A 22,451-nucleotide genomic window follows, 5' to 3' on the forward strand; every position below is an offset into this window, starting at 1 on the left:
ATGTGTCAAAGCAATCGAGAAAAACTGTAGTCTTTCTCTGACTCTTGTGCTTGGAGACCAATGAGCTCATCTGCTGCTTTCTATAGTGAAGATACACCTGATTGGTGTGTCTACATTTAAGCAAACAAGTGTTTGCACACCTGATGACTGTGTTGAACCAACTGGTTGGACGGTGTGCTAATTTGACAGTCAGTGCTTTGGTATTGCAAAGAAGTGACTTTATGATAGATTTTTGTGTCTAATGTACGTTTAGTGTGTTTAGTGTTTTGAAAATCACTGTGTGTAGAGTTTTGCAACAAGTGTGAGGTTGAAAATGTGCTTATAGTTGTGCAAATATGGGCTGATGTTTTGCTTCTTGAGTGTAAGGTTTTGCTAATAGTGTACTACTTTTAATTTTAGTGTGTAAGCAATCGAAAAAAACTGTAACAGGTTTACAAAGACCATTGATTGAAGAATTGTAATATTGTCAACAATTTTTGGTAATATTGTCAAAAATTTTCGGTATATCCAACCAGTAGGTGGAAGCACCAATTTTTCAGGTATACTTGACAACTTCAAACGTGCCGAAATAGCTCAGTTGGGAGAGCGTTAGACTGAAGATCTAAAGGTCCCTGGTTCGATCCCGGGTTTCGGCAGCAGTCTCTGTTGGATGATATCTGCTGTTTTAAAGAGAGCAATAGAATGGAGGACTTGAACCATTTTTGATACAGACCAACCAGTAGGTGGCAACACCAATGTTACAAGTATACCTAGAAACTTCTAACACACCGAAATAGCTCAGTTGGGACAGTGTTACACTGGCCATCTAAAGGTCCCTGGCTGGTGTGATTTAAAAGGTGTTCACAGTTTTTACAGACAGCATTGATTGAAGAATTGAAAGATTGTCATCAATTGTTGATACAGACCAACCAGTAGGTGGCAGCACCGATGTCACAGGTATACCTGACAGCTTTGACCATGCCGAAATACCTCAGTTGGGAGACCTTTATGGCGCTTTTATACTAGTACCTACTCAGCGCGACTCAACTCGACTCACCACGCCTCGTCTCGCCTCGTCTCACCTTGCCCTTGTTTCTTTTTAGACAACAGATGAGAAGTAGGAGGTTGGAGCGAAGCTGCTGTGACGTATTTATTTGTGTGATTAAAACGGAGAAGACAACAACACTAAAGATGTAGAACCTGGAGGAGGTTTGATCCGGGAATTTGGAAACTGTTTCAGCTGGAAGATTTCTGCAGGTTTAAAAACAGCATTAGCATAAAGAACTGAAATATGTTTTACACAAACCATCAAGCAGGTGGCAACACCGATGTGACAGGTGTACCTAGCAACTTCTCACATTCTAAATGAGTTTAAAGGTGTCCACAGTGTTGCATAGAGCATTGATTGAAGAATTGTAAGATTGTCAACAATTTTTGAGATAGACCAACCAGTAGGTGGCAGCACCAATGTCACAGGTATACCTGGCAACTTCTAACACGCAGAAATGACTCAACTGGGAAGGTATTAGTCTGTAGATCCAATGATCCCTGGCTAATATGCGTCAAAAGTTGTTAACAGGTTTACAGAGACCATTGATTGAAGAATTGTAATATTGTCAACAATTTTTGGTAATATTGTCAATTTCTGGTATATCCAACCAGTAGATGGCAGCACCAATTTTTCAGGTATACTTGACAACTTTGAACGTGCCGAAATAGCTCAGTTGGGAGAGCGTTAGACTGAAGATCTAAAGGTCCCTGGTTCGATCCCGGGTTTCGGCAGCAGTCTCCGTTGGATGATATCTGCTGTTTTAAAGAGAGCAATAGCATGAAGGACTTGAACCATTTTTGACACAGACCAACCAGTAGGTGGCAACACCAATGTTACAAGTATACCTAGAAACTTCTAACACGCTGAAATAGCTCAGTTGGGACAGCGTTACACTGGCCATCTAAAGGTCCCTGGCTGGTGTGATTTAAAAGGTGTTCACAGTTTTACAGAGAGCATTGATAGAAGAATTGAAATATTGTCATCAATTGTTGATACAGACCAACCAGTAGGTGGCAGCACCGATGTCACAGCTATACCTGACAGCTTTCACCATGCTGAAATACCTCAGTTGGGAGACCTTTATGGCGCTTTTATACTAGTACCTACTCAGCAAGACTCGTATCGCCTCGTCTCACCTTGCCCTTGTTTCTTTTTAGACACCAGATGAGAAGTAGGAGGTTGGAGCAAAGTTGCTGTGACGTATTTAATTGTGTGATTAAAACGGAGAAGAAAAAAACACTAAAGATGTAGAACCTGGAGGAGGTTCGATCCGGGAATTTGGAAACTGTTTCAGCTGGAAGATTTCTGCAGGTTTAAAGACAGCATTATCATGAAGAACTGAAATATGTTTTACCCAAACCATCAAGCAGGTGGCAACACCGATGTGACAGGTGTACCTGGCAACTTCTCACATTCTAAATGAGTTTAAAGGTGTCCACAGTTTTACATAGAGCATTCATTGAAGAATTGTAAGATTTTCAACAATTTTTGAGATAGACCAACCAGTAGATGGCAGCACCAATGTCACAGGTATACCTGGCAACTTCTAACACGCAGAAATGACTCAACTGGGAAGGTATTAGTCTGTAGATCCAATGATCCCTGGCTAATATGCGTCAAAAGTTGTTAACAGGTTTACAGAGACCATTGATTGAAGAATTGTAATATTGTCAACAATTTTTGGTAATATTGTCAACAATTTTTGGTATATCCAACCAGTAGATGGCAGCACCAATTTTTCAGGTATACTTGACAACTTTGACTGTGCCGAAATAGCTCAGTTGGGAGAGCGTTAGACTGAAGATCTAAAGGTCCCTGGTTCGATCCCGGGTTTCGGCAGCAGTCTCAGTTGGATGATATCTGCTGTTTTAAAGAGAGCAATAGAATGAAGGACTTGAACCATTTTTGACACAGACCAACCAGTAGGTGGCAACACCAATGTTACAAGTATACCTAGAAACTTCTAACACACTGAAATAGCTCAGTTGGGACAGCGTTACACTAGCGATCTAAAGGTCCCTGGCTGGAATGATTTAAAAGGTGTTCACAGTTTTACAGAGAGCATTGATAGAAGAATTGAAAGATTGTCATCAAATGTTGATACAGACCAACCAGTAGGTGGCAGCACCAATGTCACAGCTATACCTGACAGCTTTGACCATGCCGAAATACCTCAGTTGGGAGACCTTTATGGCGCTTTTATACTAGTACCTACTCAGCACGACTCGACTTGCCACGCTTTGTCTCACCTCGTCTCACCTTGCCCTTGTTTCTTTTTAGACACCAGATGAGAAGTAGGAGGTTGGAGCGAAGTTGCTGTGACGTATTTATTTGTGTGATTAAAACGGTTTCTTTTTAGAACTCCCCCACATTGTGCCTATTAAAGGCAGTGGCTCTTCCGAGAGAGGTTGCTTCAGGAGTGCGGCATGACAGATGGTGGCGTATCCTAAAACTCATGAACCAATCACGTCCTATAAAAGGTTAAAAGTTGATATATAGCCTAAATCAGGGGTGCCGAATCCTGGTCCTTGAGAGCCCCTATCCAGCATGTTTTAGATGTTAATCAGACAAGCTAAGTTTATAGTAGTTTAACTAGAATCAGGTGTGCTGAATTGACCAGGATGGTTATCTTTTTATTTATCCTTTATTCAACCATTGCAGTTTACGTTGAGATTTACATAAGAATGATGGTGGGCATTTCCCTGAAAAAAAAATTATTAATATTCCCAATTATTATAAATGTACACTTAGACTAACCTGCTTTTTTCGTCTCTCATCCAGCTTGCAGGGACATCAAGGCCATTTCTTCGTGCTAACTCAAATGCCAGTTCACGACATTTCATGGCACTTAGACCGTAAAACATTGCAGCTAGATTTTTTATATGGTCTGCAAGCTCTGTCTCAATTTCTTCACTGAAGACTTGATTGGCATGTCCTGCTCTCTTATGGCCTGTTCTTTTCACTTCTCCTGGTTGTTTCATATCCATGTATCTCTTTAAAGTCATCCTGTCGATCTTCATGTCCCTTGCCACCTGACGAATGGACTTCCAATTCTGTACCTCTGCCACTGCTCTGTCCAAATCCACAAAAGGAGTTGAAGCCCTGTCTGTCTTCCGTTTATAGTGGCGTTGCATGATGGTTTCTGGTCTAAATTTCAAAATGTCACATAATTTTGGTGATAAAATGTAAGAATGCAATGAACATATTACAGTAACATAATACTTTATTAATAATAATAATAATAATAATAATAATAATAATAAGTGGGTGAAGTTGAGCCACTGACTGGCTCAACATCCCCCAGGCCTTTTGGCTAAAATTACCCCACCCCTACCATTTTAAAAAACTTGTATCATCCAGCAGTTTAGAGCTAACATCATGCTAAAAGTATAGCCTCATATTATAACTTCCTAATCCACTAACACATATGTGAGATTTGTTCAAACTTGTCTTTAATTGCAAGAATCACTCCTTGAACATGAAAAATTCACATTGAACAGAAAAAAACTGTTTTTTGAACTTAAATATGCTTACCACTTACTGGATCAGCCTCTCTCCATCACAGGGTGAGTACAATGGATGACTCTTCAAACACACGTGGTCACGTGACCAAATTTGTCTATGGTTGATCATAAACAAGGGGTGGCTCAACTTCCCCACAGGCTCAAATCAACCCGTTCTCCCCTACTTGTCAACTTTGAATGTGCCGAAATAGCTCAGTTGGGAGAGCGTTAGACTGAAGATCTAAAGGTCCCTGGTTCGATCCCGGGTTTCGGCAGCAGTCTCAGTTGGATGATATCTGCTGTTTTAAAGAGAGCAATAGCATGAAGGACTTGAACCATTTTTGACACAGACCAACCAGTAGGTGGCAACACCAATGTTACAAGTATACCTAGAAACTTCTAACACACCGAAATAGCTCAGTTGGGAGAGTGTTACACTGGCCATCTAAAGGTCCCTGGCTGGTATGATTTAAAAGGTGTTCACAGTTTTACAGAGAGCATTGATTGAAGAATTGAAAGATTGTCATCAATTGCTGATACAGACCAACCAGTAGGTGGCAGCACCGATGTCACAGGTATACCTGACAGCTTTGACCATGCCGAAATACCTCAGTTGGGAGACCTTTATGGCGCTTTTATACTAGTACCTACTCAGCGCGACTCGACTCGCCACGCTTCGTCTCACCTCGTCTCACCTTGCCCTTGTTTCTTTTTAGACACCAGATGAGAAGTAGGAGGTTGGAGCGAAGTTGCTGTGACGTATTTAATTGTGTGATTAAAACAGAGAAGACAACAACACTAAAGATGTAGAACCTGGAGGAGGTTCGATCCGGGAATTCGGAAACTATTTCAGCTGGAAGATTTCTGCAGTTTTAGGCCCTGTCCCAATCCCCCCCATACCCTTACTTTTCAGCCCTACCCCTAAATTTTGCACGTTCCCGTCAGTGTAGTGGTGTCCCAATTCCTCTTTTCATCTAGGGGGAGTGCAGAAAACGAGGGTAGTGTGTACAGTATGAATCTACCCCTTCACAGCTAGGGATTTCAGATGCACCCTAGTTGACCTTAGGCCAGAAAAATTTCCCAGAATGCTTTTCGTCGTCATTTGCGGACTGAATCCAAAAAAAAAACATGGCGGACATTTCTTATTTTTTAGTGAATAAAATCAATATTACAAGTACCGTATTTTCACGACCATTCGGCGCGCCGTGTGGAAAGGCGCACCCTCAGTTTTGTGTAATTTCTGTATTTAAAACACACACACGGAGCGCCGCCTTACAAGACACACACACACGCGCGCGCACAACACACACAAATAGAGCGAAAAATAAATAATTAAAAATAAAGCGGGAGCAAAACTTAGTTTGAACTTTATTTAAGTTATTACATTAATCAAAACCATCGAAATCTTCATCCTCCGTTTCTGCATTCATCCAAGCTTGATCAGCTGAGACCGGGAGAACTGATCAGCTGCGACGGGCAGAGCCCGCAGCTCTCTGGCCGTGCTGAGTAGCCGAGTCATTTTCCGTGCCGTGCGGCCCCTCGGAAATGATGCCGGCTTTTGCAAAAGCCCGAACAACAGCCCAACCCAGCAGACATGTCAGCCCACGCATCTACAATCCTTCAACAGTACAGACGGAGCCCGTCGACCAAGCGAGCGGCCGCAATGGCAGCAAAAGTCTGTTTCATGATCCAACTCTGAGGGTCAGATGTTCATAAACCTGGTGCTGAGGAGAGAATTAAAAAGGGATCTAGACGGAGATAAGGAACGACCAGATCTACTAGGAGCTCTGTCTCTTCATAGCTGCTCACGGATCCAGCTGACTTTTCAGCAGCAGAGACAAACTAAAAAAATTAAAAAGTGTCGCCGCTTGAAGTTTCTCTCACTCTCATTTTTTAACTTGATATCAAACACAAGCCACAGACCCAGCAGCACATCTATCATCTCCTCCAGGTTCTACATCTTTAGTGTTGTTGTCTTCTTCCTTTAGATCACACAATCAAATACGTCACAGCAGCTTCACTCCAACCTCCTACTTCTGATCCAGGTGCTGAATTGTTATGGAAAAGAAACCAGGCCGAGTTGAGTCGAGCTGAGTAGGTTCTAGTGGAAAAGCGCCATAATAGACCACTGCGACTGTCTGTGGGTCGACCTGGAGGATCAGCAGATGAAGCTGAGCTGAGCTCATTTATGCTCTGTGTAAATGCCATGGTCGTTCCTGATGTCCTTCCAGCCTCTGGGCCTGCTCCTTCTGCTTATTTACAATACAATGTTCCACAACACCAGGGGGGGGGGGGGGGGGTTCAAAAGGGCCTTTCAGGAAAGAGTGTCCAGTTCTTCTTCTCTCCAGTCTGATTCCAGAGCGTCAGGGCTGACAGCAGCTTAGCTGAGGCTGATGGACATGTCTGATTCCCTGCTGCTTACAGGACTGTCTCAGGAAATTAGAATATTTTGATAAAGTTCTTTTTTTTTTGTAACGCAATTAAAAAAACGAAAATGTCATACATTCTGGATTCATTACAAATCAACTGAAATATTGCAAGCCTTTTATTATTTTAATATTGCTGATTATGGCTTACAGTTTAAGATTAAGATTCCCAGAATATTCTAATTTTTTGAGATAGGATATTTGAGTTTTCTTAAGATGTAAGCCATGATCAGCAATATTAAAATAATAACAGGCTTGCAATATTTCAGTTGATTTGTAATGAATCCAGAATGTATGACATTTTTGTTTTTGTAATTGCATTACAGAAAATCACAATATTCTAATTTTCTGAGACAGTTATGTATAAAACAAAACAACCTACAAAATAAATGCCTGACATAATGAAACTCATTTTCTGTAACTCTTGAGAGGAAAATAAATATTTGTTTCACATTTCATGACGAGACTGAGGCTTTTAAAACAAAGCCATCAAAACTTTAGGGTTGAACTGAAAAGAAAGGAAAAGGAACCAAAGTTGTGGGATCCAGGCTTTGTACATCAGACAGATAAGACGTTTTACGGCAGCCTGAATCACAGTTATCACACATCCTTTTACCTCCTTTCTCCTTGGTTCTTTTACCAAGCACAGGCTGCCGGGCATCTGGGACAGAGCCGCTGACGTAAAGCAAAACAGAGATAACTCAGCTCTGCGCCTCATCCGTCACCAGGTGGAGATTCATGTGGGAGGCAGAGGAGAGATTGATGCTCCGGTTTTAGAGATGGGAAGGAAAACAGTGCTGAGAGTCTGACTGCTGAGGGAACCACGAGACCCAGAGGGTGAAGTGGAAATGACTTTGTCTTTGACAGAAAAAGAGCTGTTGAAGTGCCGGAGGCTCCGCTCTCTTCCTGTCTCCCTCTGCTGCTCCGCTCGCTCTCACTTCCATTTATCTGTCTGTTCGGCAGCGCTACACATCACAGGAGGAGAGAAAACTAAACATCCTCACGGTGCTGGAAGAAAGGCAGTCGTGGTGTTAATCACAATAACACCAGACAAAGAAATGAGTCTTAAAAGTTAAAATGCTGGTGTTCAATGCTGCTGGATCTGCAATCAATGGATATTTACAGCCATTTCATGTTTGTTGCACTGCAAAAACTCTAAATCTTAACAAGAATATTTGTCTTATTTCTAGTTAAAATGTCTCATTGAATTTTTAGTCAAAAAGTCTCATTACACTTAAAACAAGACTCATTACCAGAAAAATAACCTGTTATTGACAATTTTCACCTGTTTCAAGTAGATTTTCACTTGGAATACAGGACTGTCTCAGAAAATTTGAATATTGTGATAAAGTTCTTTATTTTCTGTAATGCAATTAAAAAAAAACAAAAATGTCATACATTCTGGATTCATTACAAATCAACTGAAATATTGCAAGCCTTTTATTATTTTAATATTGCTGATTATGGTTTACAGTTTAAGATTAAGATTCCCAGAATATTCTAATTTTTTGAGATAGGATATTTGAGTTTTCTTAAGCTGTAAGCCATGATCAGCAATATTAAAATAATAAAAGGCTTGCAATAGTTTTTTTTTATTGAATTATAGAAAATAAAGATCTTTATCACAATATTATAATTTTCTGAGACAGTCCTGTAAGTAGAAAAAATCTGCCAATGGAACAAGATTTATCTTCTCATTACAAGCAAAAAAAATCTTGTTCCACTGCCAGATTTTTCTACTTATTTTAAGTGAAAATCTACTTGAAACAGGTGAAAATTTTCAAATAAGTTATTTTTCTGATAATGACTTGTTTTAAGTGTAATAAGAGTTTTTTTTTACTAAAAATGAGACATTTTAACTAGAAATAAGACAAATATTCTTAATATTTTGAGTTTTTGCAGTGTGTCCTGGACTGGACATGTTACTTCTCCTGGCTCGTAACCATGGAGATGCATGAGAAATACAGGTCTTTTTTTCCCCTACACAAGGAATTAAACTAATATTCAGGCCGCGGCCATTTTCATGTCAACTCGGCTACCAAGGGACCACCAACTTTAACTAATCCCACTGAAACCTGTAAACGTTCTATTCCCCCTTGTCTCAAGCAAGGCTGTAAAGCGTTTTGATGGGAGCCGGGGTGGACCAATTTCAAGCCCCCCTTGTCACAGGCTTAGGTGCTGGTGAATATTTGTTGGAACAAGTTGATTAAAAGGACAAAACTCCTAATAGAGGGTCTGCATTGACGTCACTTCCCCACTGGAGTGGCAAAAACAGCTGCAACTAGTGGAGAAGACGGGATAACAGCCGATTATCGGCTTAAATTAAAATCAGTTGGACCTGACAGTGACCCGTACTGTTACCCCAAGAACCAGTGGTCCATGGACATTAATATTTGGTACAGTTACCCCAAGAACCAGTGGTCCATGGACATTAATATTTGGTACAGTTACCAAGAACCAGTGGTCCATGGACATTAATATTTGGTACAGTTACCAAGAACCAGTGGTCCATGGACATTAATATTTGGTACAGTTACCAAGAACCAGTGGTCCATGGACATTAATATTTGGTACAGTTACCAAGAACCAGTGGTCCATGGACATTAATATTTGGTACAGTTACCAAGAACCAGTGGTCCATGGACATTAATATTTGGTACAGTTACCAAGAACCAGTGGTCCATGGACATTAATATTTGGTACAGTTACCCCAGGAACCAGTGGTCCATGGATATTAATATTTGGTACAGTTACCCCAAGAACCAGTGGTCCATGGACATTAATATTTGGTACAGTTACCAAGAACCAGTGGTCCATGGACATTAATATTTGGTACAGTTACCAAGAACCAGTGGTCCATGGACATTAATATTTGGTACAGTTACCAAGAACCAGTGGTCCATGGACATTAATATTTGGTACAGTTACCCCAAGAACCAGTGGTCCATGGACATTAATATTTGGTACAGTTACCAAGAACCAGTGGTCCATGGACATTAATATTTGGTACAGTTACCAAGAACCAGTGGTCCATGGACATTAATATTTGGCCATGAATCCAGTTTCCTGATATTTATATGTACTTAATTTCTACACCGGGGAAATACACGAAGCAAAGCTTGAAGGCTTACAAAAGTCTTGACGCTTGGTCCGACTTCAAGGCAGGATTTGTTGTAGAAATTAAAGTGATGAGGACACCGAACTTTATGATTTGACCGTTTAACGTTAGCTACCCAAAAATCCAACATTACCTGATACAAAATGGGAACCACAAATCCACGTTTCGGTGCCTGGAATCCACTTGTTTCTGTGAATTGCAGCGATTCATTTGTCTCTCCAGAGCTTATTTATCAGCAGTCTGTAAAACGATAACTCAGATTTCTTGCTAAATCTATGAGTCGATCACACAACAGCTCTTTCCCATTTTAGATGTTTTCCAGTTGCTCAAACTGAAAGTTTACGCTGACACTCAGTCTTTCTGCCACTCAGTCTTTCTGCCACTCAATTTAAACAACGTTGAATACACTGATCTCCGTAAATGCTACGGTTTCCAAGGGTTAAGAGTCCTCATATTGTTGTAGCAGAACTGGACTCTTGGGCGAGTTAACAGGCTTTGTTTGGTCTGTGGTGTGGAGCTTCAGATGGGTGTACAACTTAAAGCTAAAATAGTAAATGTTAATTGGCTTGTAATCTGGAAGGAAAAGCTTTGAAAATGCTGCTTCAAAACACTTCTTTCAAAAAGTTAAAAGCAACATTTCATGTGTTCTCTCCCCAGCCCTGCCGGTGACGGGGGATGGGAGAGCTATCACACAGGAAGAGATAAGATAGGGCATCTTTCATTACGGAGATAAGAGCTGCTGATGTTGCTCACGGAACCGTTTCAACAGCAGGGAGCCGCTGTAAAAGCACAGTTTACTTCTTAAACACAAATATCATTAAACAGCTTTTTTGTTGCCATTAGAAAAAAAAATAAACATTTTATTTTGAACCTTGAATGAAGCTGTTTACATGTATTTCAGGATGCTGCAGGAATAAGATGGTTTTAGCTTCGTGCTCCAGGTATGAAGTGAAAAGTGCATTTATAGACGTGTGACATGCATCTCCCATGAAGGCAATCCTAAACTTATATTATAAAAAAAAAAAAATAAAAAAACTATACACACCGTTGTACCTTGGAGTGGACAATTATTATTGACTTTACTATTTTTTTTTTTAATTTATGAGTTTGTTATTATATACGTATATTTTGGAGTGAATAATTATGCTGTTTTCTCTTGTTTTATTTGCTTAATAAAATGTATAATGTGTACAAATGTTGTATGCAACTAAAAAAGGGGAAAAGAAAGAAAAAAAAAAGTGGTGTATTGTTGAAAACTAAATAAAGATTAAGTCCCCCCAAAAAAAAAAAAAAGGCACAATAACCTGCTTTCCCCACAGGTTATTTTACCTCATGACTGACAAAAATACTTTAATTCCTTTTAATATTTATAGTAAAACACAATCTCAAATATCACATTGCTTAAAAACATTAAACTACAAAACATTCCCTCAAATACTGAAATTCCCCCCAGAACTGTTAGACCGCTGAGCAACAGTGATAAATTTAGACTTCCAGTCAGACGTAGAGGTCTTATCGATGGCGGGTGTCTCATCGGCAGCCGCACTCGTCCACCACCATGTCCTGGTAGTGCCGCAGCACCACGTTGTCGTTGTTGTCGTAGTAGAGCATGGAGATGGGCGAGAGGCGGACGGGCACGCAGCAGGGCTGCGGCGTGGCGCGCGGGTCCAGCGAGTGCACCAGCGTCTGCAGGATGGCGTGGTTGGTGCCGTTCAGGCTCTCGCTGAGCGGGAACGGACACTCCCCGTGGCAGTAGTTGGCCATGTAGCCCTGCGGCGCGATGATCCAGTCCTGCCAGCCCACGTCCCGGAAGTCCATGTAGAGGCGGCGGGCCTTGCACACGTTGCTGGGGGTGACGGGCAGGTGCACGGCGCTGCGGCGCTGCCGGGACCGGCACTGCTGGGGGTCCAGGGACACGGCCACCAGCTGGGCCCGGACCTCCGGCAGGTCCAGGGACTCCTCCGGAGCTGCACGGAGGGGCAGCAGCTCCACCATGAGGCCGTAGTTGCGTCCCGGAGAGCGCCAGCTCTCCGCCAGCGCGGTCAGGTCCACCGTGATGGAGCTGGGCTCGAACTGCAGCTGCACCGACTGCGCCAGCAGCAGCCGGCGGTTGGCGTGGCGGTCGGCCCCCCTCAGCGTGGCCCGGATCACCTTGTACAGCGAGGCCCCCACGGCCCCGGAGCCCTGCAGGAAGTCGGCCGCCCGGACCGGCCTCCAGTGGAGCCGGAGCTCCAGCCGGGCCAGAGACAGCAGCTCCACGGGCTGCAGGACGGACATGTTGAAGAACAGCTGCTTCTCCAGACGGGCCGGGCCCCCGCCGATGCTGCTGCTGCTGCTGCTGCTGACGCCAGACACCAGGCTGCCTGCAGGACGCACAGGCTTCAGTCACTCAGGCACATTCAACCAACACAAACTGCTCTGATTCACATTCAACTAACAGAAAGTGAAATTTCACATGGTTTTCTATACTTTAAGCCAGAATTCCACTTAACCCTTGTGCTGTCTTTGGAAGAAGGGAGAAAAGAAGGAAGGAAGTAGGAAAGGGAGGAAAGAAGGAAGGGAGGGAAGAAGGGAGAAAGGAAGGAAAGAAGGGAGAAAAGATGGAAGGAAGGGAGAAAGGAAGGAAGGAAGGAAGGGAGAAAAGGAAGGGGAGGGAGGAATGGAGAAAAGGAAAGAAAGAAGGGAGGGAAGAAGGAAGGAATGGAGAAAATAAGGAAAGAAGGAAGGAAAAGCAAAGAAGGTAATAAAGGAACGAATGATGGAAGGGAGGTAGGAAGCAAAGGAGTAAAGGAGGGTAAAAAAGGAGGAGAAGAGGAAAGGAAGAAGGAAGGAGAGAAGGAGAGAAGAATTGGGTCATTTTGACCCAAAGACAGCACAAGGGTTAAGTACAACTTTTGTAGTAACTTTTAAGCAACTGTAGCCGCCCGAGTGCAATAACCCGTTTCTCTGAAAGTTCAATAACCTTCGCCCGCTAAAAACCTCACGTATTTTTGCACATGTAAATATTATCCGTTTTTTGAGTTTACTATTTTCTCTTGTACATCGCTCATTTTTCTACATTTTATATAGCTCTTTTTTTCTTAATTATTTAGTTATTTATTGGTTATTTTATTTTTTTTAGGATATACTTTTTTATACCTTGTCATACTTTCATGTGTATTTGTATAAACCGTTGAGCGCGTGTGTGTTTTGTTGCTGCACAATTGAATTTCTCCTCTGGGAGATCAATAAAGTCTATTCTTTTATTCACAAAGCTTCCTATCTTTTACGCTTACGCATATTTTGAAGATTTATCTCTATTAATTCATTAATAATTCAATATTTCCCTGTTTTTAAAGACCATTTAATCCAGAAAGCAGGGCAAAAAATGATTATGTTTTTTCTTTTTCCTCAGCTTATGATTGCATTTTCTGATTTATTGAGTAATAAAGAGAGATATGCAAATCCCTGTAAGTAATAAATTGTTTGGAAAGATATGATTGACAAAAATATACTGCTACAGAAACAATCCAAAATGCAGAAGGGGGAGGAGGTGGTGTCGTGTTCTGGTCTCTGGAAAGATCCTAGAGACAACTTCTGTTGGAATAGACGCTATAGAAATACAATGTAATTGAACTGCTTTGATCCACAACACTGATCCTGGAGGAGTATGTTGGCACAACTGATCATTTCTACCTGAAACAGTATTTAGATAAAACACCTTAGAGTAGGAGGCTGTATCAGCTGAGCTGGTTTTAGATGAAGCTGCCTTCATGAAAACGCTGATCAATAAATAAGTGCCAACCATCTGGGAACAGAAACAATCATTATTTGACTTTTTGTGTCTGAATCACTTTTTAACGAACACAGAGCAGACTGAGCTCCGACCCGGGGTCAGTCCCGCAGCACGGTACCTAGTTCTGCCAACCGTCCCTTGAAAAACGGAATCGTCCCGTATTTATAAACTAAAGTACGTCCCATATTGAGCTGAAAACGGACGCACTTTGTCCCGTATTACTGTGAGAGTCAAAAAATAGTCCTAAAACGCCAATGGAAAATGGCATTGAGCTGTTGAGTTCATAAGTTATTTATTTCTGTTTTATTCCAACTGTAGTTACAGTCATGGCCTTTGAGGAACAAATATGGTTTTCTACAGACTTTGTTTGCACTTTTGTTATTGCACTAAAAATGTGCACTATTACAGGATGGATGTTCTGCTTTCTTTCTATTGTTTTATATTAATTTATACAATTTTAAGTTAAGTAGGACAGGTTTCTTTTGAAGAAAGATACTTATTTTATTCAGTTAATTTTGTTATTTTGTATTAAAGTGATTTGCTGGATAATTAGTTTTCCATGTGTTCATGGCATTTAAAAATATGCATCTAATTCAATTCAGGTTTGAGTCAAATAGTTAAACAAAAAAAACCTAAATTTTCACTTACAAAAAAAGGGGCTAAAAAAAATTCACGACGCCAGGAAAGGTGAAGGCAACCGGGTTGATGAGGTGTCCATTATTTATTTTACAGGGAGTTGGCAACTCTAGTTTTGGATGAAGCTGCCTTCATGAAAACGCTGATCAATAAATACGTGCCAACCATCTGGGAACAGAAAGTCATTATTTGACTTTTAAATGCCATGAACACATGGAAAACAACTTATTATCATGCAATTCACTTGAATACAAAATAACAAAAAGAACTGAATAACATAAGTATCTTTCTTAAACAGAAACTGCTTAACTTAAAATTGTACAAATTAATATAAAACAATACAAAACAAAGCAGAACATCCATTCTGTAATAGTGCACATTTTTAGTGCAATAACAAAAGTGAAAACAGAAAGTGTGTAGAAAACTTGTAAACATATTTGTGCCTCAAAGGCCATGACTGTAGCTACAGTTGTAGTAAAACAGAACAAATAACAGCTCAATACCATTTTCCATTGGCATTTTATTTCATGTCCCTTTTTTTTTTTTCCCTTTCTCTTCTCCTTCCGGCCCCATCTCCACAATCTGCTTACTCTACAACTGGCATAGAACCTTAAATTCCACAACCGAACAATACATGTGATCTGGTTTTGCATTGCTGCAGCCCATTCCATCTTCACTCTCCCCTCCCCTTCCATCCTCCTTGTCTTTCCCTCATTATAGCACTTTAACTTTAAACCCTCAGCACTTTAATCGTAACCAGCACTTTAACTTGCTCTGGCACTTTACCGCCTAAACTTTTAACTGCTAAATGTGTAATGTGTGTAATGTATTCCCTATTGTAATATATGTAAAGGTCTGTAAGATCGTGTTAGTACAGATGGTTCCAGTTCCATGAGATGCCACTCACGCATGATTCTCACGAGATCTCATGTGAGAATCACGTCTCTTGTTCGAGGGGGGAGGAGAGGGGGGGCACCAGAGGCTGCAGTGTAGCCAAACACCCACCAGGGGCATCTGTGAGCAGGAAGACACCGCTCAGCCCACAGCAGCAGGGAGCTAGAATTATTATTATAATTGCGTGAATCTTGTATCCCGTGAGTGAAACAGCCATGTTAATTTAGCACCATCTGTATGAAGATTGATGTGTCAGGTTGTTCTCCTGTTCCTTCTATCTTAAATAGAAGCAAAATAACAAGAACAGAAACTTTTTGCACGCTTTATTTGTATTTGTTCTAACTTGTTGTTTAACTTGTCTTTCTTTTATATTTTTAGCCGGGGGACTGCCAATGGAAACTAGCTCTGTAGCTAAAATTGGGTGCATTTGCATTTTTAATTCTAAATGTATATGAATGTGCACTGTCCCTTCCCAAATAAACTGAATTGAATTTTATGACTATTTTCTTTTTTTCTTGCATTTTTTTAGAAAATAAAAAGGACAACAGAATAAAATAAACAACAAAACACACACACACACACATAAAAAAACAACCCATCAAACTAAATTAAAAACATTATACATATCATTTTGTCAATACATATAAGAAATCATTCAGAGGATTCCTTATTTACACTACATGAACAGAAGTATAGACGTATTCAGAGACAAAACATACACAAGATCCTGTTATGGGTCATTAGGGCTATTGTTTGTTGTTAACTAACCTATTTTCCCCATCTTTCTTCAAAAATATAAACTTGATTTCTAAGTCTCATTGTTATTTTTTCCATTCCATAGCCTATATGTCATTTATAAGATCCTTCCATTTAGAATTAATTAAATTGTCATCCTTTAACCAATTTCTTGTAATTTGTTTCATTAATGCTACTCTTAAAACAAGTGAGAATCTTTCATTTGACTATTTTCTGACTCTCACAGTAATACGGGACAAAGTGCGTCCCTTTTCAGCTCAATACGGGACTTTATAAATACGGGACTGTTTGCAGCCCTAAGCCCGGTCCCGGGGCTCGGTCCTGCGGTCCTGCGGCCCCCGGGGTCCTACCTTGGTCCTGCACGTAGCGGATAATGTTCCCGCGGACTCCGTACTCCGACACCGTGCACGGCTCCCCGTCCCGGGGCTGCGTGTGCTGCTCGGCCGCGCGGAACATCCTCCAGAGCGCGGCGGGGACGCGCCGGGGCCGGGTCCGGGTCCTGGTCCCGGGGCCCCCCGGGGGCCGCGGGGCCGCCGACAGCCCCAGGGAGCGGAGCAGCAGCCGCTCCGGGGCCCGTGGCTCCTCCGCCGGGGGGAGCGAGCACACGCCGGCCAGACACGTCGCGAGGAGCAGGAGGGGAGACATGTGTGAACCGAGGTGAGGGGAGGTGTGAGGGGGGACTGAGAGAGAGACGGGGGCCACAGCTGAGTCACTGATGCTGAGTCACGCTGCACAGGTGTGTTAATGAGGGGCGGGGCCGCCCCCTGCGGAGGGGGCGGGGCCCCCGGCCCGGGCAGACGCTGCGCAGCGGGGTCTGTGTGGGCCTGACTCGGGCCTCTGCTGCTGCCTCACCGGTGCTGAGTAAATTGAAATGTCGAGATTAATGTTGAAATACAATTTCGAGAAAAAAAGTCGAAATGTCGAGAATAAAGTCGAAATGTCGAGAAAAATGTTGAAGTACAATTTCGACTTTATTCTCGACATTTCGACTTTTGTGCATAATGAAAAAAAATCTTCCTCCTCTAAAATATTATTTTTATCCTGCCTGAAAAAAGTCGAAATATCGAGATTAATGTTGAAGTACAATTTCAAGAAAAAAAGTCGAAATGTTGAGAAAAAAGTCGAAATGTCGAGATTAATGTTGAAATACAATTTCAAGAATAAAGTCGAAATTTCATGTATAAAGTCGAAATTTCGTGAATAAAGTCTGAATTTCGAGAGCAAAGTTGAAATACATTTCGACTTTTTTTTCGAAATTGTACTTCCACATTATTCTCAACATTACACTTTTTTCTCGACATTTCGACTTTTTTCTTGAAGTGCATAATGAAAAAAAATCTTCTTCCTCTAAAATATTATTTTTATTTTTCTCCTGCCTGGCCCTAATACTCTTCCGTATTATTCACAAAAATTGGATTTCAACTTTATTCTCGAAATTTCAACTTTATTTACGAAATTTTGACTTTATTCTTGAAATTGTATTTCAACATTAATCTCGAAGTGCACAATAAAAAAAAATCTTCCCCTCAAATATTTTTTCTCCTGCCTGGCCCAAATACAAATAATGAAATTTCTGTTTGATCGATGTAAAACTAAACAAGAGACTTGATTGGGTTGAGGATACAGCACCTACTGTTATAAACACCATACATCCATCTGCTTTCATTGATTTTTTTAATATAGTTGGCAATCAAAGATCATTTTGATTGGAATCAGTATTTACAGATCAGTATGTACAGCGGTCACGGGAGAGGAGGATGTAGTTACAGGGAGGACGGACAAGGGAGGCAAGAGGGGGAGGGGTGAAGAAAAAGCCAATATTCATTCATTCAAATACACAAAGGAATTAATCCAACACTTCCCCACCTCATTCACTCAGCATCGACGACGTGTGCATAGCTAGGACACGGATCTGGCCTCACCCATGTTCTCACGCAGACACACACAATAAATATGCATACGCAGTACTGAATATGAAGAACCCACTGATGACAGACTGATGCACCGGCTGATCCTGGTGTCTTTCCTGATCACACACAGTCGTACGGAAACAAAGACCGTCGTACAACCACGGGAGGACAAGGATACACACACACACAAACACACACACTCTGGCTTCACCACTGGATTTATACCTGAGAGCTCTCTGCTGAAGTTGGCAATGAAAACAAGGCTTTGGATTTAAAAAAAAATAGTAATTTTATAAACACCTGCACGTTTAGATGTATCCATAATTACTTTTTTCCCAAGCAAACATCTGCCGAGCATCTGCCACTTTTTTTGTTAATCAAGCTTTTTCCTAAGAATCGACTTATTAACTTAAAACAAGAGTCATTACCAGAAAAATAACTTGTTATTTGACCATTTTCACCTGTTTCAAGTACATTTTCACTTGAAATAAGTAGAAAAATCTGCCAGTGGGACAAGATTTATCTTCTCATTACAAGCAAAATCTTGTTCCACTGGCAGATTTTTCTACTTATTTTAAGTGAAAATCTACTTGAAACGGGTGAAAATTGTTGTTTTTTCCAGTGATGAGTCTTGTTTTACATGTAATGAGATTTTTTTTTTGATTAAAAAGAGAGTTCTCCGCTGAAGTTGGCAATGAAAACAAGGCTTTGGATTTAAAAAAAATAGTAATTTTATAAACACCAGCACGTTTAGATGTATCCATAATTACTTTTTTCCCAAGCAAACATCTGCTGAGCCTCTGCCACTTATTTTGTTAATCAAGCTTTTTCCTAAGAATCGACTTATTAACTTAAAAGGGAAATTAAGGTTGGCTTGAATTGATCAGTAAAAGCAAACATGACAGTTTAAATGTCAGTCGTTGCAGGTAAGTCTGTTTATACTGATAAACATGAACGGGAGGCGACTGCTGATGTTGGGTAACAAATACCTGTCAGGATGACAGGAAACATTAGTTTAGTCTGTCAGGATGGTGCATGAGTCAGATCTGGAGGTTGGAGTGAACGGAATAAACACCGGACTGTGAACAGTCATTAGTTACATGAATGGATTGGAAAACTATTGATCAACAAACTGAAGGAACGACTTCAATGTTCCACCTCTCATTATTTCTCTATAGTTTTCATTTTCACTGCACAGCAGTTTAGTTGTGGCTCCTCGTGTCTGTGGGGCTCACCGTTATTACACACATCCCGTAATATCCTGCTTTAACGCACAAGCTTGGAGTATTTAGGGCACCGGCAGGGCAAGAGTCTGTCAAGGTTATGAAGAGCATCACGCAGATATTCAAACCGCCTGGTTTCACTGCAAAAACTCTATATATTACCAGGAATATTTGTCTTATTTCTAGTTAAAATGTCTCATTTTTGTTAAAAAAAAATCTCATTACACTTAAAACAAGAGTCATTACCAGAAAAATAACTTGTTATTTGACAATTTTCACCTGTTTCAAGTCAATATGTTCCACTGGAAGATTTTTCTACTTATTTTAAGTGAAAATCTACTTGAAACAGGTGAAAATTGTTGTTTTTTTTCAAGTGATGAGTCTTGTTTTAAGTGTAATGAGATTTTTTTTAACTAAAAATGAGACATTTTACCTAGAAATAAAACAAATATTCTTAAGATTTGAGCTTTTGCAGTGTTTGACATGAAAGCAGCAGCTGATTAAGGCTAAACTCTCAGGTATAGACGCCGGTGGAGCAGCTTCTTGTTCATCCAACACCCAGTCAACGTTACAGCACTGAGCAGCGGATCAAGACGGAAACATCCAGGGCTTTGCTGCATCGTGGGACAGTTGAGTGTTTTTTTTTCCAGTTCAAAATAGCACAACAGGAGCAGATCTGATTGATCAGTCCATAAATATATATATATATTTATTTATATCTATAAATCCATTCAATGAGCTATGTACAAAGTATGGCAATGAATCTTTTATTTAAATGTATTAGCAGTTGTCGTCGGCTCTTCACTGTCTAGTCCAGAGAGTCTCCAGTGATGTGAACATGCTTTTGGACTCGGGGGCCCCGGCGGGCCCCGGCGGGCCCCCGGGGGTCAGCAGAGTTCACCCAGAGAGCGGGTTAAAGTCCTGTGAGACGGCCGTGGTGGAGGTCACGTGGCGTTGACCTCCATGATGTGGTCGTCGGGGGCGGGCAGCACCAGCACCTGCTGGGCCTGGCTGTGGTTGAACACCTGGCCGGGGCTGAAGGGCTCCAGGCGCGGCACGGCCACGCCCGTACGCTGCCCGTCCCCCCCCCCGCTGCTGCCCAACGAGTGCACGCTGCCGCGGCTGCGGATGCTGGCCGTGTCCCCCTGCTCGTCCAGCGTCTTGTCCAGCAGGGACAGGCTGTCGTTCTCCACGCAGCTGTCTGTGGAGGACGGACACAAACTGGTTACCGGCAGGACTAAAATCAGGGGGGATGGTGGATTTTATCATGTGGGGACAGATCATTTGTGCTGATTACAAATAATATAATATAATTATATATATATATATATATATATATATATATATATATATATATATATATATAGTAGCACTGACCAAAACACAAAGCTGAGAACGGCCAATGAGCTTCAGCAGCAGCTCAACAACGGGAGCCTTTGATGAATCGTTCATTACAGTCTCAGATATAATCTATGGTGGCATGTCGGTTTATAAGAATCTTTTTGCCCAGAAGAAAAAAGAGCGACAACAACGACCCATATAGGGCTGTTCGATTTTGCCCAAAAATAAAATCTCAATTTTTTTCTCTCAAAATCCGATTTTCGATTACGATTACGATTATTTTGTGAATTGACAAAAGGCAAAGAAATGATTTCAAATATGCTGTTTTTTTATTGAACATTTGCCCCATTGGGCTTTAAGTGCAAACTTTGCTCTTATTAAACCAAAAATGAATGAATAAAGTGCAAAACTCTGTAAAATAAGTTGAAAAAAAGTTTTAAAAAATATAATAAAATATAAAGTTTTATCTCTGAAAAAAAAAAATCAGCAAATCAGCACTTGCAAACATACAGTAAGTTATATTTCCAATTAAATAAAACAAGACATTTTCTAATTAAACTAAACTGGGTCTTTGCATGCTAAATAATAATGCAAGTTTTTTGCAAGGAACACGAGCCGGTCTACCCGGTGGCATGTTACAACGCCCCCTCCTACACTAAAGAGCCTCTCCGATGGGGCACTTGTCACAGGTATTGAGAGGTATTTCCATCAATCATTAATATGGTATCAATCATTAATATGTGTGCAGACAAGGTTAAAAAAAAAAAATTAAAAAAAAAGTGAAAAATCGATTTTACGAGTTTCACGTTTTAACATCGTTCTAATTACATAATCGCGATTACGATTTAAAATCGATTAATCGAACAGCCCTAGACCCATAACTATTTTCTTCTCTGGAAAAAAAGACACCTGCACCGCGGCTTTAGGAGAAAAAGACGAGAGTCGGGATGCAGCGGCTCAGAAGAGCAGTGGAATACGTGCTCCGGTGCTGATCTCTGCAATTTGAAACCTTCTATAATAATTGTAAAAAGAATTTCACTTATCACAGGTTCTTTTTGGAACGTAACCCCTGCGAAAAACCAGGGATTACTGTAATGACAATATCTCACGTTGTGAAACTCTCCTTCTCTTGGCTCATGACCGTCATGTTTGGGAATAAACACACACTACGTTTCCTCTGGTCTCCGTGTGTGGGGAAAAAAAGCTTCACTGTAGCTGCAGAAATAACGGAGTAACGCTTGGTAACGTTTGGTAACGGTTACTGCGTTACTGAATTTATAAAGTAATGCGTTAGAGTATTAGTTACCGCAAAACTAACGCGTTACTAAATAACGCGTTAGTCCCAACACTGGTGGTGGCCCAGGCGGAGAGTGGAGCAGAATGAACTAAGATCTTCAGTGTGTCTTCATCTAAACATTGCTGTGTGACCGTCAGCTTCCTCCGACTACAGTGTTTAGTAAGCAATGTTCTTACTCCTCTCATTTAATATCCAAATAGTAAAATCTACTAATGCAGAGCTGTATTCTTGGTCCTTCCAGGACTTCTTTCTCTCTCTCATTCCCTGATTATGCATAAGAAAAACATTTGATGTTTTCCAATGGATTTCTAAACTTCTATACCAGACGTGGGTTAAACTACGGCCCCCGGCCCACGTTAGGCTTTTTAATCCGGCCCGCCGGACTGGTCCAAATTATAGTAAAAACCTCCTTCATTTCCCTGCAGTGCCCACATTTCCCCAATAGATGGCGCACACACACTCAAACATGTTGACCGTTGTTGGAGTGGCGCGTATTTCATTTCGTTTCAGGTCGCCATTCGAGCCTTTCTGTTAAAATGAGC

The 22,451-nt window shown here is 41.1% G+C and overlaps 2 protein-coding genes and 4 non-coding genes across 6 annotated transcripts in view; 4 read left to right on the top strand and 2 right to left on the bottom strand.

The window, feature by feature from the left end:
- Nucleotides 1-562: 562 nt before the first annotated feature.
- Nucleotides 563-635, top strand: trnaf-gaa (transfer RNA phenylalanine (anticodon GAA)). The gene has a single exon. It is a non-coding gene; the product is annotated as a tRNA-Phe (tRNA).
- A 1,053-nt stretch (nt 636-1,688) lies between these two features.
- trnaf-gaa (transfer RNA phenylalanine (anticodon GAA)) lies at nt 1,689-1,761 on the top strand. Its single transcript has one exon. It is a non-coding gene; the product is annotated as a tRNA-Phe (tRNA).
- A 1,035-nt stretch (nt 1,762-2,796) lies between these two features.
- On the top strand, nt 2,797-2,869 carry trnaf-gaa (transfer RNA phenylalanine (anticodon GAA)). The gene has a single exon. It is a non-coding gene; the product is annotated as a tRNA-Phe (tRNA).
- Nucleotides 2,870-4,735: 1,866 nt separating this feature from the next.
- On the top strand, nt 4,736-4,808 carry trnaf-gaa (transfer RNA phenylalanine (anticodon GAA)). The gene has a single exon. It is a non-coding gene; the product is annotated as a tRNA-Phe (tRNA).
- A 6,704-nt stretch (nt 4,809-11,512) lies between these two features.
- gdf3 (growth differentiation factor 3) lies at nt 11,513-18,064 on the bottom strand. The gene is made up of 3 exons (XM_061724290.1): nt 18,061-18,064; nt 16,489-16,818; nt 11,513-12,440 (listed from the first exon to the last, which is right to left on the bottom strand). Exons 1-3 carry the CDS (start codon nt 18,062-18,064, stop codon nt 11,608-11,610), a joined length of 1,167 nt encoding a protein of 388 aa, XP_061580274.1. The 3' UTR covers nt 11,513-11,607.
- Nucleotides 17,661-22,451, bottom strand: part of trappc10 (trafficking protein particle complex subunit 10) — a 57,302-nt gene continuing 52,511 nt past the window's right edge. The window contains exon 23 of the mRNA XM_061723059.1: nt 17,661-20,472. Coding sequence (XP_061579043.1) covers nt 20,216-20,472 — 257 coding nt within the window. The 3' untranslated portion in view covers nt 17,661-20,215. The remainder of the gene's footprint in view (nt 20,473-22,451) is intronic.

The sequence above is a fragment of the Cololabis saira genome, chromosome 6 (assembly GCF_033807715.1).
Source record: "Cololabis saira isolate AMF1-May2022 chromosome 6, fColSai1.1, whole genome shotgun sequence".
Taxonomy (NCBI): domain Eukaryota; kingdom Metazoa; phylum Chordata; class Actinopteri; order Beloniformes; family Belonidae; genus Cololabis; species Cololabis saira.

What these genes read in the sequence shown, in the direction of transcription:
- gdf3 (XM_061724290.1), bottom strand. An exon ending in CCGCTACGTGCAGGACCAAG is followed by an intron (nt 12,441 to 16,488) that starts GTAGGACCCCGG and finishes TGCGTCCTGCAG; the next exon opens with GCAGCCTGGTGTCTGGCGTC.